The sequence below is a fragment of the Crotalus tigris genome, unplaced genomic scaffold (genome assembly GCF_016545835.1).
Source record: "Crotalus tigris isolate CLP2741 ecotype Arizona unplaced genomic scaffold, ASM1654583v1 scf7180000017631.5181431, whole genome shotgun sequence".
Lineage (NCBI taxonomy): Eukaryota > Metazoa > Chordata > Lepidosauria > Squamata > Viperidae > Crotalus > Crotalus tigris.
Genome location: NW_024096525.1, coordinates 4,650,281 through 4,669,275, shown reverse-complemented (window position 1 = coordinate 4,669,275; position 18,995 = coordinate 4,650,281). Strand labels below are relative to the sequence as shown.

General features: G+C 43.3%; 1 protein-coding gene across 17 annotated transcripts in view; it reads left to right on the top strand.

Annotated features, from left to right (window-relative positions):
- The window catches only part of PTK2 (protein tyrosine kinase 2), a 259,759-nt gene that overhangs the window by 227,113 nt on the left and 13,651 nt on the right, over nt 1-18,995 (top strand). For all 17 annotated transcript variants that reach the window (XM_039334574.1, XM_039334565.1, XM_039334576.1 and 14 more), the window contains 4 exons: nt 366-497; nt 13,491-13,553; nt 15,512-15,551; nt 16,683-16,789. In XM_039334574.1, the coding sequence (XP_039190508.1) occupies nt 366-497; nt 13,491-13,553; nt 15,512-15,551; nt 16,683-16,789 (342 nt within the window). The remainder of the gene's footprint in view (nt 1-365; nt 498-13,490; nt 13,554-15,511; nt 15,552-16,682; nt 16,790-18,995) is intronic.

The following is an 18,995-nucleotide window of genomic DNA, read 5'->3' as shown; positions in this document are numbered from 1 at the left end:
GCCTCCAGAAATTGTGGGTGCTCCATCATTGGAGGTTTTTAAAATGAGGTTGAACATCCCTTTGCCTGGTGTGATATAGGGCCTCGTGTTTGAGCAGGGGGTTGGACTAGAAGACCTCCAAGATCTGTTCCAACTCTTATTCTGTATTCTATGTTCTGTCTTACCACCAAAGCTAACGTATTAGGCCATTGGTACTACATTGTTTTCGGCATTTTTTTTCCCATAGCCCAGAGAACAAGTATATATACTCTGGCTTGAAAAAGAAAAGCCAGGTCTGTATTGATGACAATCAGGTTAAAATTAATATCACTGAAAGTTTAACCTTTTATCTTGTCTCTTTTCTGTTCACCCACTCTGCTTTGTAGGATTCTGGCACTTTGGATATGCGCGGAATGGGACATGTCCTACCAGCACATCTAATGGAAGAGAGATTGATACGACAGCAGCAGGAAATGGAGGAAGACCAGAGATGGTTGGAAAAGGAGGAGCGGTTTCTGGTAACACAATTTTTTGCTTGTTTGTTTCCTTGTTGCAATTACACAAAGCTCTTTCCCTCTCAGTGCATATATATATATTAACAAATAAAAGAAAAAATGAACACCAGGATATAATAAACCAGCCTGTTTAATATAAACAAGCCTGTGGTTAAGAAGAGTTACTAAGCTTTCGTTCGGCAAAAAAACTGCCGGCGTCATCAGAGTTAGAATAGCAGGAGATTGGGAAGGTAGCTCATACAGCAGTGTTTCTCAACCTTGACAATTTTAAGGCATGTGGACTTCAACTCCCAGAATTCCACAGCCAGCAATGCTGGCTGTGGAATTCTGGGAGTTGAAGTCCACATGCCTTAAAATTGTCAAGGTTGAGAAACACTGTCATACAGCCTCCTGCCTCTGCGCCCATTGAGCACGTCATTGGCCCATTTTTTTATATATATATATGTTTTCTGAGGTTTTCACGGGTGTTTATATGTAGATCTTTGGTTGTTCGGGTTTTCTCCCGCGTAAAATTGGAAGTGTCTTAGCGACGTTTCGACGAAGTCCCATTCGTCAAATGGCTGAAAGCACCAGCCTGAAGATGATGACGAAGCTGAAAGCACCAGCCTGAAGATGACGAATGGGACTTCGTCAAAACGTCGCCAAGACACTTCCAGTTTTACGCGGGAGAAAACCCAAACAACCAAAGACAGACAGACAGACACACACACACACACACACACACACACACACATATATATATATTATTGAAATTTTATTGGTGTTTTACTAAATTTTATTAAAATTTTATAGTATTCCTGGTGCTCACGTTTATTTATTTGATTTTGAGTATGGTTATACCCAGGGATCATATTTTTTCTGAGGTTTCGCGGGTGTTTGTATGTAGGTCTTTGGTTATTCGGATTTTCTCCCGCGTCAAATTGGAAGTGTCTTGGCGACGTTTCGATGAAGTCTCATTTGTCATCTTCAGGCTGGTGTTTTTGGTTTCGTGTTTCCTAGAAGCAACCCGAATAACCAAAGACGTGTGTGTGTGTGTGTGTGTGTGTGTGTGTGTGTGTGTGTGTGTGTGTATCAGATTACTGTTTTACTTCTGATAATAATAGGAAAACAGAGTTCCTGTTTCCATTCAATGCTTGCTAACTTTCCCACCAGCACTGTCTTTAAATATCCCTTTCCGATATTTATTTTTATTCCGTTTATTTATTTTTCACATTTCTGAACCGTCCGTCTCCCTCAAAGAGGCAGACGGACTACTATTAGAAGTGAGTCAAATCACCTCAGTCTTTGTTGACTGGTGGTAACTTTAAGGTTAGCTCATAAGGCACTTTTGTCAGTCCTATCACATCTTCAATCTGTCGTTAAAGAAATGGTCATATGTGGGAGGAGTAGCAGTAGCACTTAGACTTATATACCGTTCCACAATGCTTTACAACACTCTCTGGGCAGTTACTGCATCAACACATTGCCCCCAGTAATCTGGGTCCTCATTTGGAAGAATCTGTATGTATAAACACTTGAGCAAGAAAATGCCATCTTTAAGTCAAGAGCAGGGGTCTTCAAACTTGGGCTGGCTGAGGAATTCTGGGAGTTGAGGTCCACATGTCTTAAAGTCGCCAAGTTTGAAGACCTCTGGTCAAGAGACTTATTTTGACGTTTTGTGGCTTCATCAAAACATAGGCAAGCTTAGAGCTTGGAGTATCAGGGGTCTTCAAACTTGGCCTTTTTATGACTTGTGGACTTCAACTCCCCAAATTCCTCAGCCAGCCACGCTGAGTTGAAGTCCACAAGTCATAAAAGGACCAGGTTTGAAGACCCCTGCTCTATATCTTGTCAGAGTCTCAGGCTGGGATCAGCACTATCCAAACCAACAAACTCTTCACAGACGGAATAATACATCAGCAACCGTATAATTTCATTTTTAAAAAAAAAATATCGAGATTGTAAATGGATGTAAAATTTCAACTGTGATCTCTTTTATCTCTTCCCCTTGCCAATCCTGCTGAATAACTCATCTTTTCTGACTAAAGCCTTGCTATCTAGTCTACTAAACAGCTGGACCTGTAGATTTTGTTTTCACGACGTCTGTGCTTGCACACTTCCTTTAATGCTACCAAATATGGAAAAAACAATGTTGTTCCCAAGGGAGAAAATAAGCAGCTGTAACTATTCTTAATGAAATTGTTTTGAACCATCTGTTGACTGTCTCTTTCCTTTGAGTGAAAATGGAGCATGCATCTCACTCTCAGCTGGTGTGACAAGCTTTTGACAGAACTGCTCTACTTCAAAAAAACAAAAAAACATCTTATTCTAAAGGGGGAATAAAGGGAATTGATTTGTACAGAACTTAATGTGTGTATTTGTGTGTATGTACATATACATACACATATATATAAACATCAATTTTGTATCGAGAAAGTTCGTTCCAGATGTTTCAAACAGTTGTGGTACAAATTGTGCAAAAATAATATATTCGCCAGTTCTTTGAACAACTTGGTGTAAAATTCCATTTTAAAACTGGGCTAGAAATATTTTTGAGGGAGAAACAGATTTTATTCCAAAGGTTCAGCATACTATTGCCTATAAAAATAAACAAAGGCAGTGCCAGGGTATTTCCCAATGGGTTTTCATTCATTTTTAAGTACTTTTTTTCCCAGTTCATTACCTGGGAATTAAAGTGGCAGTATTTTGGGCAGTTTTATACACAGCGCATTGGTTGCCACCCTAGAATACTACATTGGTTCTCCATTTTCCTCCAGCTGTGACGTCTTTTGAAAAGTTCCCTTATAGCAGGGGTAGGCAACCTTGGCTCTTTTATGACTTTTATGACTGTCCCCTGAGCATGGCTGACTCAGGAATTCTGGGAGTTGACGTCCACGAGTCATAAAAGAGCCAAGGTAGCCAACCCCTGGCCTATAGCATTATATAGATCCAGTTGAGACAGTACAAGAAATCCATCATGTGATTCTTTTTAATCTCTTATAACCTCTTCTCATTGGCCAGGATGCATTCACTCTTTATTTTCAGGATTCAAATTGAGTAGAGGTAGTCTTCCAGTTACAATCATAATGGAGACTGGCCATTATGGGCGTTAAGATGTGGTGGTTGTAAAGTGGGTCATTCACATGACTGTCCTGATTTTATGATCTTTTTTAACATTGTTCATTGTTCAGCAAGGTCATTAAGTGAACAATACTGTGGTGAATAGAATAGAATAGAATAAAATAGAATAGAATAGAATAGAATAGAATAGAATCTGGAAAGGACCTTGGAGGTCTTCTAGTCCAGCCCCCTGCTCAAGCAGTAGAACCTATACCATTTCAGATAGGTGGTTGTCTAGTCTCTTCTTAAAAACCTCCACTGATGGAGTGCCCACGATTTCTGGAGGCAAGCTGTTCCACTGGTTGATTGTCCTCACTGTCAGGAAGCTACTCCTTACTTCTAGGTTGCTTCTCTCTTTTATCAGTTTCCAACCGTTTCTTGTCCTGTCCTCTGGTGCTTTTGAGAATAGTTCTGACCCCCTCTTCTTTGTGGCAGCCCCACTGGTTTGCTACGGGGCTGGTTTTCCTGAAAACTGGAAGTAACTCCTGGTTTTTGTCCTAAAACAAGGCTGCAAAGATACGGCAAATGATTGTAAATGTGCCCTAGTTGCCAGGGGATTGTAAATGTGCCCTAGTTGCCATGTAACCGTGCTGGACTTTGAAAACTTTGAATCCCGCTAGTCCCGGGGTAGGCGACCTTGGCTCTTTTATGACTCGTGGACTTCAACTCCCAGAATTCCTGAGCCAGCCACGCTGAGGGGAAAGGGAGAGGTTTCCAAGCTGAGCCATGCTGGCTCAGGAATTCTGGGAGTTGAAGTCCACAAGTCGTGAAGGGGCCACTGTTCCCCCATGCTGGTTCAGGAATTCTGGGAGTTGAAGTCCACGAGTTGTGAAGGGACCATAGTTCCCCCGTGCTGGCTCAGGAATTCTGGGAGTTGAAGTCCACGAGTCATAAAAGAACCAAGGTTGCCTACCCCTGGACTAGTTAGACCCATCAAACCTCAGTCACTAAGCGACCGGTCGTAAGTCGAAGATTATCTGGACTTGTTTTACAAAGGCACAGTGTCAGCCAGGGTCTTTTGTGGCTGCGACCGGGTCCCTGTATGCAGACTTGAATAGAAGACGCAGATTTTCTGACAACTATACACATTCATCCCGGCATTGTGCAGTCAATGCTCTCAAGCACACTGGGCTAGGCTGTGTTTGGAGTCATGTGAAGAAATTTCCCCCCAAAGAAAACAACGTTAATATTAGTGGAGCTTCAGCAGAATCATTTGGGGCTCGTGATGCTCCTCTAGCTGGTGTCCTGCCAGTGCTGGGATTGGCTTCCCCTCTTGAACTGTAGAAGGCAGAAATGTTTCTCATCAGCAGCCAAACCCAGAAAGGAACATTGTGAAAGCCTAACGACATTTAGCGTATTTCCTTAAGCCATCGCTTCCATTCTCCTCTGGTGGAGGGGATGGGGAGGCACTGGCTTAAGTTAATCCATAAAGAAGAATAATTGAGTTCGGTTCAGACCTCAAAGGAAGTGCTTTGATGGACTGTAGCTTTGCTTCACGGAGAAGGTCCTACAACATTCCTTGCCCTCCCCGCTCTAGGGGGTCAGGTGGATGTGACCTTCCAGAGACGGTCCCTCAGATAAGTGTTACCATCACTGCTATCACCATTTTCAAAGAATGGAGGCCTTTGAACTCTGGTGCTGGAGAAGAGTCCTGCGAGTCTCCTGGACTGCAAGGCGATCCAACCGGTCAGTCCTAGAGGAGATCAACCCCGACTGCTCTCTAGAACAGTGGTTCTCAACCTTTTTAATGCCGCGACCCCCAACCGGTCATAAGTTGAGGACTACTCAACCAGTCATAAATCGAGGACTACTCAACTGGTGCAGCACCGTTTGCAGAATGGGACTTTTGGCGGCTCAGCAGGGCAGAGACAGCCTGGACAATTCCTATTGGCTTTTGAAAGCCAATAGAATTAGACTCTATTCAAGAGAGTCTATTCTATTGGCTTTCAAAAGCCAATAGAATAAAAGGGAGTAGCACAGTTAAGGAAAAGGGGGAAAAATGGCGGACTGCGTTGTTTGGCGACCCCCGTGAAATGGTTGTTTGACCCCAAATGGAGTCCCGACCCACAGGTTGAGAACCCCTGCTCTAGAAGGCCAGATCCTGAAATTGAATCTCAAGGACTTTGGCCACCTAATGAGAAGGAAGGACTCACTGGAGAAGAGCCTAATGCTGGGAAAGATGGAGGGCAAGAGAAGAAGGGGACGACAGAGAAGGAGGTGGCTGGATGGAGTCCCTGAAGCAGCAGGCGTGAGCTTCAATGGACTCCAGAAGATGGTAGAGGACAGGAAGGCCTGGAGGAACATGGTCCATGGGATCGCGATGGGTCGGACACGACTTCGCAACTAACAACAAAAATTTTCAAACATCCCCACCCACATACACTTCAGTGGCCATCCCAGATTTACTAAGGAAGCATCAGCAACAACAAAACAGATGGATTTTTTTTTTTATGCTAAAGTTGGACTTTATGATTTTTTGGCTTTAGAATGAAAAAAAAAAAAAAGAACCAGGGTTTGCTTTTCCCTCCGTGGTGCATTTTTTCCCCACTACGTTAAGGAAAAGCGACATGGAATGGAGTAGAACAGCCCAGTTGTTCTTTGTGGAACAGGGCGGGCTAGCGCTAATTATATCTTGGGCCTCCCCGGAGAATTCAGCTAAACGAAAGCTTGTGAACGGTTCAGTTTTATGGCGTTGGCTCGGAGGTCACTGCTGTCGGAGGTTGTGCAGCTGCCTTTGTGTAGCAGAGCCTTCTTACCCAACAGGATTTATCTGGGTTTATTGCACTTGGAGGCTGTTCCATAGGTATATTATCCCTGCAAATTATATAGTGGTTACATAATGCCATGTAAAGCAAAAAAGGATGACAGTTTTTGAGGAAATGGTGTGATTGTTTAATAATAATAATAATAATAATAATAATGATGATGATGATGATGTTGGAAGGGACCTTGGAGGTCATCTAGTCCAACCCCCTGCTCAGGCAGGAAACCCTATACCAGTGATGGAGAACCTTTTAGAGACCGAGTGCCCCAAAACCGTCCCAGTCTGTCCCCGCTCTCCCCGCCCTGCTCCGCCCTCACCCCACCCGCCCTCAGGGCCATCCACGGCCCACCACAGATCGCCCAGGCGGCCCTGCAGCACCATGGTGGCCACGCCCTCTGCCCGCGCCGCACAGCATCATCTGCTGCCTAGCTGCCATGTGTTTGGCTGCGCTGCTCCGTGCCTGGGGTGACTCTCTTCCGGGGGGGCTGTTGGTGAGGAGGGGGCTGCAGGGGGAGGCGGGGCTGGGGTGACAGCGTGCGTGCCCACAGAGAGGGCTCCGAATGCTGCCTCTGGCACTCATGCCATAGGTTCACCACCACTGCCCTATACCATTTCAGACAAATGGCTGTCCAGTCTCTTCTTAAAAACTTCCAGTGTTGGAGCATTCACCGCCTCTGGAGGCAGGTTGTTCCACTGGTTAGTGGGGGATCCTAGCTTCTAGTGGTTCTGTGCAGGTTCAATGTTCTGCTTGGAACACACACACACATACACACACACACACACACAATGGCATGGTGGTTAAGACACTGGGCTTGTCGCTGGAAAACCGGCAGCCCATGTTTGGGACCCAGGTTCCATGCGACGGGGTGAGCTCCTGTCCTCGCTCCAGGTCCTGCCAACCAAGCCGTTCGAAAGCATGGAAATGCGAGCAGATAAATAGGTATCACTTCGGTGTGAAAGTAACAGCGCTCTGTGACTTTGTGGCAGCCACGTGACTACAGAAATGTCTTCGGACAGCGCTGGCTCAGAGGCCTTGAAACGGAGATGAGCAATGACTAGCGGAGTAAAATCCGCAGGGACTCCTTTTTTTAATGTATGCATATACTTTATATGTGTGATTATGTGTGTATAATTAGTGTCGTATATCAGTGATTGTATGACCTCTGTAGATGCCTTATATCTGGGGTCTTCAAACTTGGCAACTTTAAGACTTGTGGACTTCAACTCCCAGAATTCCTCAGCCTGTCTTAAATCTAACAAACAAAATGGAGGCTGGCTGAGGAATTTTGGGAGTTGAAGTCCACAAGTCTTAAAGTTGCCAAGTTTGAAGACTCCTGCCATATATTAAATAAATTATATGTATACACACACACACACACACACACATTTGAATAAGTTAAGCTTTATAATGGGATGCTAACACACTGATGTACACATTCCCAAACAGCATAGATCCTCACATACATACACACTTCCCAAATCTTCCTTTGCTGGGAACTTGGTGTTGAACTTTATTTTGTGACAGAATCATTCACTGTATTCTAATATTTTCTTCTGTAACCTTTGTGCTCTTTTTTTTTCTTATGTATTTTACAACTTCGATGCTCGTGGAGCCTTAAGATTTTCTGTTATTTAATTAAAATATATGCATATGCTGTTCCTTGGGCTCAAAGCTTCAAATTTACAAGAGCGTCAAACAACACTGCAAGATAAAACACAAAAAAACAAGGGGAGCTGGTAGCCGAGGAAGCCTACGCAAAAAGATTATTTTTTAAAAAAATTAACAGATAAATAATGCTTGAGCAGCCAGGCAGACAAGTTAGTTCATTTCATTGGAAAGCTAAATATAGTTTGACCTTGAAGTCTTCACCCTGCCTAAATGTGGGAATAGACCTCCATCTGCAAATGGTCATCCCCCTATGTCTAATTTGTTTAGGAGAGGACCATCTTGTAGGCGTCTGCCCATATGTTCAGATTTTCAATAAGTTGTCATAACACAATAGCTCCTTTGTGAATAGATTGGCAGATTCTGCCACTTAAATTTATGGACCAGGTTTGACAGATATCTGTACATTCAATTGTCTGTTCTATCTCTTCTCCTAAATGATGCCAGCAGTCTACTTTTGCTCAAACTCATAATCCCCCATCAATTCATGAACTTCAGATATCTGCAATTTATAATAATGCTGCTACTGCTGCTGCTGCTGGAAAGGACCTTGGTCATCTAGTCCAACCCCCTGCTCAGGCAGGAAACCCTATACCATTTCGGACAAATGGCTGTCCAGTCTCTTCTTAAAAACTTCCAGTGTTGGAGCATTTACTGCTTCTGGAGGCAAGTTGTTCCACTGGTTAATTGTTCTCACTGTCAGGAAGTTTCTCCTTAGTTCTATGTTGCTTCTCTTCTTGTTTAGTTTCCATCCGTTGCTTCTTGTCCTGCCTTCAGGCACTTTGGAGAATAGCTTGACTCCCTCTTCTTTGTGGCAGCCCCTGAGATACTGGAACTCTGCTATCCTGTCCCCCTTCGTCCTTCTCTTCATCAAACTAGACATCCCCAATTCCAGCAACCGTTCCTTATATGTCTTAGCCTCCAGTCCCCTGATCGTTTTCGTTGCTCTTCTCTGTACTCTTTCTAGAGTCTCAACATCTTTTTTACATCGTGGTGACCAAAAGTGGATGCAGGATTCCAAGTGTGGCCTTACCAAGGCCTTGTAAAGCAGTGCTTCTCAACGTTTGTGTGACGGCGACCCCCGTCACACAAACGTGCCGCGTATGCGCGGCGCCGCCCCCCAAGGGGGAAAAATGGCGGATCGCCTTGTTTGGCGACCCCTGAGAAATGGTCGATCGACCCCAAATGGGGTCGCGACCCATAGGTTGAGAACCGCTGTTGTAAAGTGTATTAATATTAAAGTGTATTAAGTTATCTATCTATCTATCTATCTATCTATCTATCTATCTATCTATCTATCTATCTATCTATCTATCCTACATTCATCTCATGAATTAAGTTCAATCCTACAATTGTAAGAAGGCGAAGGCAAGGGTGGTGATGAAGGAATGCTTGGTTAATCCAGGAGATGTGGAAACATTTTTTTTTTAAATTGCAGTAAATACTTAAAAACAAAACCAGGAAGAAAAGCCAAAAAAAAAAAAAAGAATTTAAGAAAAAGATTTGCAAGCGGTAAAAAGTTGAATAGAAATGCCAAAGTAATATTAGACCTGAACTGCATTTTAAAGTACCTTGAATAATTTATGACTTCAGAACCATTGTAAAAATCAAGTTAGCATCAGTGAGTAAATTAGTGGAATATGAATTGTAAATCGGAATGAAAGCTAATCAAGGTTTCTGTCTCACCTAAAAATTACATCTGTATTTAATAAATGAAGCAAAAGCTCACGCGTTAAAGAAAAACCCAAACTTTGCATATATTACATGTCTGTATGTAGAATTACAGTCCATAAATGGCTTCCAACTTGAATTAAAATCTGTTTCAGACTTTTTCTTTTTCAGATTTTATTTTTGACAGTGACACATGAGCCTACAACTTATTTTGGCATTCTATTAAAGAGGGAGTTATGTGTGATTTCCAGTAAAAGACTTAAAAGTATCCTGGCAACGGTCACCAATAAACAAAGCCAATTTGGTATATTTTGTAGTGATATATGGTTTTGGTGCTGTTCAACTGAAAGACATCTGGGAAGAAAGAGAATTCAGCCTTAAAATTTATTTCCTTCTAAAATAAACTGTCTTCCAGCAGGGTTAAGCTTTACAGCCTTGCCCCCAGATATTTAAAACAAACACACACACACACACAAAAAAAACCCCAGACTTTTGTGAGCTACTTGGGTCATTGAGAATTAGATGGCATAAACATTTTGTTGTTGTTCCTACATTTCCAAAAAGTTCTAGATCTAGAAGATGATCCATTTTGCTCATCATCAGTGGAGTTATAGTTCAATGTAAAATGTCTTGGTAAATTTAATATTTATCTTCCAGTGATGCCCCCTTTGTGGGGGTAAATTTAATCTTTATTTCCCAGTGATATCTCCCATTGTTACATGTTAATTATTCCACTTCAGTTATGCATCCATTTAAAAACAGCAAACCATTGCTGTTCCGTCACTATTTCTTGAGTTGAAAAGATTGGGAAGATTTAAATCCATTTTCAGCCACGCAAGTTCATTGAGTGACTTTGGCCTCATCACCCTCAACTCTCAATCCCAACAATCCTGGTATGAAGGGAAGTCCCACGAAAGCCACGTTCAGCCCCTGGAGAAAAGGCAGGAAATAAACCAACATGGTTGAGCCGTGGACTGTTCCTTGAGTGCCACTAATATGGCTGTCCCAGTCCTGCAGATGGAGATTTGCACATAATAGACTAGGGGTCTTCAAACTTGGTCCTTTTATGGCTTGTGGACTTCAACTCCCAGAATTCCTCAGTCAGGCACGCTGGCTGAGGAATTCTGGGAGTTGAAGTCCACAAGCCATAAAAGGGCCAAGTTTGAAGACCCTTGCAATAGACTGACACATACTCAAGCTTTCTTGTAAACTAGGGGTCCCCAACCATGGCAACTTTCAGACTTGTGGACTTGGACTTGAAGTCCACAAGTCATAAAGCCATGGTTGGAGATTCCCGTTATAAAAGATAGGGGTGCCATTTGAACCTCTGGGAAATCAGTCATTTATTAACAGATGAACAGGTGATAGGGCCTGGTTTTTTGTTTTGTTTGTTTGTTTGTTTGCACATGCAGCTTGTGCAGTAGGTAGAATGGTAAGCAAAGCATTGGACCAAAGACAACAAATGGAGTTGTGTGGCTGAACCAGGAATTAGGTTGGGTCCTTGTGGTTCCAAATCCAGAAAGTACAATTTAATACAAGCAATAAAGTACACACGGTCAATCGGTTCTTCTTGATATTTTAAATCGGTGCTTAAATTAGGTTAATCTTCTTCAGCAAAGACTTCTAACAATATGAAAGCTGTTTTTATTACAATATGTGTTTGGATGGACTGTAGCTTTGCTTCCGTGGTTGTAGAAGGTATTGCCTCAAAATACACACCCGTCCACCTCTGATCATTTGAGGGTCAAGTCTGCAAAGAGAATAGCCAACAGGGAACGGAAATACAGGAGGCAGCAGCTGGGATAACTAACTAGAAATAATAATTGGTAATTTTTAACACAGGTAATTGGGTGTGATACAGCTACTCTTAGGTTGGTAAGGTGATTATAAAAATGATGAGCCAGATGGTTAAAGATTTGCAGATTGATAGATAATTATTTGTACAGATGGATGGATAGATTTGGATAGATAGACAGCTAGATAGATATAGATTAGGGGTTGTCAAACTCGCAAGATCACGTGACATGTTGCGACGTATCTTGACTTTTTTTGCCATTGCCAGCAATGGGGTGGGTGCGGTTTCTCTATGATGCATCCGGCCTGTGGGCCGCCAGTTTGACACCCCTGATATAGATTGATAGATTTGTATAGGTTTGCATGGATAGATCAATAAATAGATTTAGATTGATAGGTTGATAGCTTTGTACAGATGGATAGATTTAGATTGATAGATTTGTATAGATAGATTTGTGTAGATTTAGATTGATGGATTTGTGTAGATATAGATAGATTTGTATAGATAGATTGGTGTTAGAGATAGATAGATAGATAGATAGATAGATAGATAGATAGATAGATAGATGATAAGTTGATGGATGGATAGATGGATAGATGATAGATAAATGACAGACAGACAGACAGACGGATAGATGGATGGATGGATATAGATAGGATGGATGGATGGATGGGTGGATGGATAGACAGACAGACAGATAGATAGATAGATGATGGATGGATATAGATAGTTGATGGATGGATGTGTGGATAGATAGATGATAGACAGACAGACACAGATAGATAGATGATGGATGGAGATAGATAGTTGATGGATGGATGGATGGATGGATGGGTGGATAGATAGATGATAGACAGACAGATAGGCAGATAGATGATAGATACATGATAGACAGACAGACAGACAGATAGATAAATGGATGGATATAGATAGTTGATGAATGGATGGATGGATGGTGGATAGATAGATGATAGACAGACAGATGGATGGATGGATGGATATAGATAGTTGATGGATGGTTGGGTGGATAGATAGATGATAGATACATGATAGACAGACAGACAGATAGATAGATAGATAGATAGATAGATAGATAGATACATGATAGACAGACAGACAGACAGATAGATAGATATTGCAGCTCTTGTTTTCTTGGTTTGGAAAGGGTTTTTTTGTTTTTTTTCCCCCTTCATATTACGCTTTTGAATATCAGAAGATGGCTACGATCCCTAAGAATTCAGGGTGTAATGAACACAGCCCTTCTTTTTTTAATTTGAAGTCCAAGAAGACTCTTTTTCTCTGGCTTCTCCAAAGAGTTAATAACAACTAGACTTTCTTTCCTCCTCCTCCTCCTTGCTGGGCGCAGGCCCTCTTGCTAGCATTCTAGGTCTCTTGTGCTTTTAGAGAGCCTGAGCAATCGGCCCCCTTTAGGAAGCTTGGCGAGGGAGCCAAGTACATTTAAGCCTTCCTCAAGCAGGAAACAGGAATTAATGTGCAGCGTTTCTCATCCTGTGGTTGAAAATTTTCGCTGCTAGGAAGGAAAGGGCAGCTGTGCCGAGCTGCTGCTTCTGCTCCTGCTTCTGCCGCCGCTGCTGCTCTTCCTCCTCCCGAGGGAATTAAAATGCAGGTTTTCCAATGTTGTCTTGGGGAAATGGTACTCTCAACATTTATCTCAAAAGTCTTTATGCGTGCAAGCCAACAGTGGGTAGATAGAAAGTTTTTTTGGGGGGGTGGGGCGAGGTTGGAGAAGGTTCCCTGGCTGAGTTTTGCAAAAGCCGGTTGGTGGGGGGGAGAGAGAAAACAACAACAACAACGTTGGGATAGAAAGAAAAGGAATGCAATAGCATCCCTCTCTTACTCAAAGCATACTTCTCCCCTCCCTCCCTCCCCCTTATCAGTGTTTCCTTTGCTTCTGCTAACATGTCTGATTCCTCAGCTATCGGACAGGCCATGCTCTTGGAAGCCCTGATCCAAAACCACGTTTCTTGTCCATTTCTTTAGAAACCCGACGTGAGGCTGTCCAGAGGGAGCATTGACCGAGAGGACGGAAGTCTCCAGGGTCCGGTAAGCTGACATCCATCCCATTTCCCGAGCAAAACACTGCTTTGGTTCTTCTCGATGGGGAATGAGGTTCCCATTCCCATCGGCTTTCAGGAGATGAATTCCGATTCGTTTCAGGTTGGCCCGATTATTATATTTCGGTGCGACGCTTGCCTGTTCCCCACAACACGCCGGGAGTAACTTGTTTTCGTGCTGCCTCTGGAACCGACGCGTTCCCTTATCCTTGCAGGCAGTGCTTTAGTTATTTTTTTAATAAACTGAAATTGTTTTTTGGTCTGACGGATGGGTTGGGAAGATTGCACGTTGCTAATGGGCTTCCCAGGAGGCTGTTGAGAAAAGCAAAATAGAATCGATTTGGGGGATCCGATTCCACAAATGTTGTGGCTTGCTCAGTTTTCAAGGATTGGAAGGGAAGGTGGAAGTCCTTCCTTCTTGGACTCTATGCAGGTAGCTTGTTTTTAGCAGACCGGCTGTTTATTAGTAGATAATTCTGCTGGTCTATGATGGTCAGGAAGATTGGATTTGTCAGTAGATTAATGCTAAGCAGTTCTCTGGCGTTGCTAGGAAGGCTCTCAAAAAAAAACAGTCCAAGGTAGCAGGATCTTATGTTTACTGTGTGTCCTTGTGTGTTTCACACATGTACTATATTGCCAGAGGGGTGGCGTTTTGTGTGTGCTTCACATAGGAATGTTGGCAAGGGACCATCCATTATGAAGAACCACTGTGACAATCCCTCATAACACTGCGTAAGTGGAGGGCCTTCACCCCTTGTGGAGGACAAAGGTCTCCAGAACTGAAGTCCAAAAGGGTGTTTGCGTGCAAAATGTGGTGCCACAGACCCACACACAGGTGTCAGAATGTATAGATGGCTTAATTCAAGGGTAAAGTGTGCTCAAAACTGAAAGCAAAATGGGATGCTTTTAAGTCAGAGCAGTCCCCAAGAATTACTGATTTTAAAAAAAATGGTGTGCTGCGATTGATCTTTCTGCTTATAAATTTATTTACATTTTATTTGAGACCCAGTTTCTAAAAAAAAAATGTGAATATCCAATTTTCTAGTACTTTGCTGTGATGGATTCAAGGCTCTAGATTTAAGGAGTCTGTTTTCTGCGTCACGGATTGCTTTATGTTTGCAATAAAAATGCCTTGTGCTGATTTTGCCTAGCCTTGCCTTTCCCAGCAGTAATTACATTAGCAAACACAAGAAATCAACTCTGCTAATACACTTTTTTATAAAGGCGAAACACAAGCATGCTTTCCTAAGAATTAAACCCTCATCAGTACTCATTAAGTGTCATTCTCATTGTTGATCAATGATAGAACTAATTTTTCTTTGGTTTGGCCACATGTTTTAAAAATCCCAGAGGTGCTTTTCCAAAAGGCAATTGCACTTTTTTAGATTTTTCTTTGAAAATGTTTTGCTTCTTATTCAAGAAGCTTCTTCAGAACTGGTGATTGAGAATTGCCGTCGATATACTTCAAACATGTGACAAGATTTCAAATCAGTTATGAAGCATTCCAAATAAATAATCCTGGACTTGTTTGCTTGCTTCTGTTTTATTGTACAACTGAGCAGTAATTACTATGAAAAATCTGTTAAACAATACGGAGAGGGCTATGATAAGGAGTTTTTCCAACTAGAATTGTTACCTATAATTCATCTTAAAATTTTCAGTACTTTTGGATGGCGCTTGTTGTAAATATGCCATTTTGTCTGAGTAACGATAGCAGTGACTTAGTCAGAGGGTACATCACCACAAGACAGAGATAAAATAATGGCTTTGTCTCTTACGATAAAAAGAGATAAAATTATAAATAAAGTATAAAAACTTAATTGCCTTCCTCTGAGATTGGGGAAAGACAAACACGTTGGAAAAAAATAGGGTGTGGGGGATTAGCTGGAAGAGGGTTGCATTGTTTTTGTGTGGTTAGATTTATTTTATTTATTTATTTTTTTGCAGGCTTCTAACCAGCACATTTATCAGCCTGTGGGCAAACCAGGTATGTAAATCACAGTCTCAACTTTGAGTCTCTCCTTCTTTCCTTCCCTTTCCTTTTTGGGAAAATGAGTTTGAAGTTGTGGTGAAGAGGTAGACACCATTTTAAGAAGCAAGCAGAATAGTTAAGTGGCCAGTTCATTGAATGACAATCAGGAGTAACACAGGAGCTTTCAAATCCTCCCATCTCCAGCTGATGCTGATTTGAGGGTTCAGGTTTCTTTATTTTATTTATTAAATGCATATGCTGTCCATCTTGCCATCAAGCAACTCTGCACAAAGGGGCATATTAATAAAATAGTAAGTTCGCTACATGGCTTTAACCTTGGAGATGTTAAAAAATCCGAAAGAGAAACTCAGGGGAAGATATTTATGCTTGGTTGCAGTATGAGAGCTAGCTTCCTCCCTCCCTTCCCTCCCTCCCTCCTTCCTTCCTTCCTTCCTTCCTCCCTCCCTCCCTCCCTCCCTTCTTCCATTCCCTTCCTTCCTCCCTCCCTCCTTCCCTTCTTCCCTCCTTCCTTCCTTCCCTTCCTCCCTCCCTTCCTCCTTCCTTCCTCCCTCCTTCCTTCCTTCTTCCCTCCCTGCCCTTCCCTCCTCCCTCCCTCCTTCTTTCCTCCCTTCTCTCCTTCCTTCTTCCTTCTTTCCTTCCTCCCTCCCTTGTTCCCTTCCTTCCTTCCTCCCTCCCTCCCTTCCTCCTTCCCTTCCCTTCCTTCCTTCCTTCCTTCCTTCCTTCCTTCCTTCCTTCCTTCCTTCCTTCCGCCTTAATGGTTCCATGTGGAAGTGGGCATCAAAGAAGCTTGACTCTCTTCTACAATCTTTGCTTGGGGACTCAGTGAATCTGATGCCCAAAGTCTCTGTCGCGCACAGGAAATCAAGAGTCCAGGCAGTTCAGACAAGTACACAGTATATGTTTATTTGTATACTAAAGCTCTCTACAAAAATCTGAACTACTAAGGGTCAAAGCGAGTTGGCGGTAGATAAGAGTCAAAGGAATTCAAGATGGGCTGGACTGAGATCTCTGGTGGGCAGGAAGGAACTCAAGACTGATGACACGTTTGACCCCTCCTCCCTCGGGCTCAGCTTGCTCATCTCCCGCAGCCTCTGCCTTATCGTACCCAACGTCTTTTCTTCCTAGATCATGCTGCCCCACCCAAAAAGCCACCACGCCCTGGAGCTCCCAGCCACTTGGGCAGCCTTGCCAGCCTCAACAACCCTGTGGACAGCTACAACGAAGGGGTTAAGGTACAACCGCCACTTGGAAGACTTGTTCATTAGTCATCAACAGGCACCAGTCAAAGGGGAGGGTGCTGTTACTACTCATGTAGAACAGGGCTTCTCAACCTCAGCTACAAGATGTGTGGCCTCCAAAATTCTCCAGCCGGTGTAGCTAAAATCTGTTACGTTTGGGACAATCAGATACATAAAGCATTTGGGCCATAAAATGGCGGTTGAGTTGACATCGCCATTAGTATGTGTGCTGCACTGTCTCGTCCCATCTCCCCAGGAACCCTTCCTGCTCATCCAGCTGTTCCAAGCTTCTAGTCAGGTCTTCTTCAAGCTTGCCTCGCAGGGCTGAAGGATCTCTTCTACTACGTACAGGTCCCAACTAGCCCCAGCCGAGAGGGAGAAGCTGGGTGGCCTGAAAGCCAGGGATTCCTGCTTTTTCAATCGTGGCTTGGAAATGGCTGGGATTTAAAATTCCCCCAATCTCCTTGCTCACCCAGCTCCAACTAGGAACTTGCTGTCACTATCCCATGAGGGTTTGCCTGGCTCTTTGCACTAGCCACAATAGGGAGCGAAAGACCTTAACTCCTTTTAGTGAGATTTGCCCAAGCCTGCCAGCCAGCTTCTTATCTCTGCCTGGTTATGACTAAAAACGACCACAGCAGGTTACATCTTTTAACTTAGCTACAATAAACCAGGTTTTTTGCTTATTGCCCAGCCTTTGAAACTGTTCTGGAAAAGATTCCTTAGAGCAGTGGTGGTGAACCTATGGCACGGGTGCCAGGGACGGCACGCAGAGCCCTCTCTGTGGGCACATGCACCGTCGCCCTAGTCCTAGGCCTTCAGCTGGGTTTTATAAGACTTTTTTGCTTTAGGCCTCTGCCGCCGTGTGCAAAAAAAAAAAAAAAAGGTTCAATCAGTCAATTTCAACTTCTCGTGGGAAAAAAAGAATCTTGCAGAGTTGGAATTGATTGATTGAACTTTTTAGTCCCACCCAGACTGCCATTATCACTGCAGCCATGCCCACCCAATGGGCCACACCCACCCGGCACTCAACGATGCATAAGTGGGTTTTGGGCACTCGGTCTCTAAAAGGGTCACCATCACTGCCTTAGACCAAGGGTCTCCAGCCTTTTTGGCACCAGAGACTGATTTTATAGAAGACCATTTTTCCACGGACCAGGGTGGGGGGGGGAGAGGAGCACGCAACCTAGATCCCGTGCATGTGCAGTTTTACTTGCCTGCTGCTCACCTCCAGCTGTGTGGCCCGGGTTCTAACAGGCCGTGGACCGGTCTTGGTCCGCAGCCCAGGAATTGGGGACTTCTACCTTAGAGAGGGAACTCTGCACCAAACAGCCTTCCAGCCCGCAGTATGAGGATGGATTTGGGGAACTTCTCTTCCCCTTTTCTATTAAAATTCGGAAATAGCTGTTGCTGCTGCTTCCAGGTGGGCACTTGGGACTCCAGTTGCATTTGCAATTTGGCCTGGAGATATGTAGCTGGTTTTTCCCCATATTGCATCTAATACCGTTTGATATGTACTTCCACTTGAGTCCCAATTTTCATTACAGCCGATTCTTAAAAAGTCTGTAAATATATCCCTATTGGTATTTCTCAAAAATGTCCATAAAACTGGGCTGAGCAAATCTTTGGCACACGGAAGAGGATGTTGCATTAAGATTTGTTGCTACCGGGATGACGTTCTGTTCATGAATTAATATGAAATGCAAAACTCTTTAGTCATAGACGAGGTCAGGGGTAGGCAACCTTTGCTCTTTTATGACTCATGGACTTCAACTCCCAGAATTCCTGAGCCAGCCATGCTGAGGGGAAAGGGAGAGGTTTCCAAGCTGAGCCATGCTGGCTCAGGAATTCTGGGAGTTGAAGCCCACGAGTCATAAAAGAGCCAAGGTTGGCTACCCCTGGACTAGGTGGATTAGATGCATTTTTTAAAAAAATACATCCAGGGACCAAAGTCTTTCCCCTGTCACCCCCACCCCACAGTTAATGCTAGGTTGCTGTGGGTTGCTGCTCCCAGAAATGATTGAACAAGAAACCAAGGAGAGAGAAAAATGGAATTGGAGTACACTTTGGTATACCTCTGGGCCACGAACTATATGGAATATAGTTTTCTTATTAAAAGTCTTTTAAGAAATTGAATAAGGCTTCCAGGAGAGTTGAAAGGAGCCTTTGTGTTAGAATCACTGCGATTCTGCTTACCAAC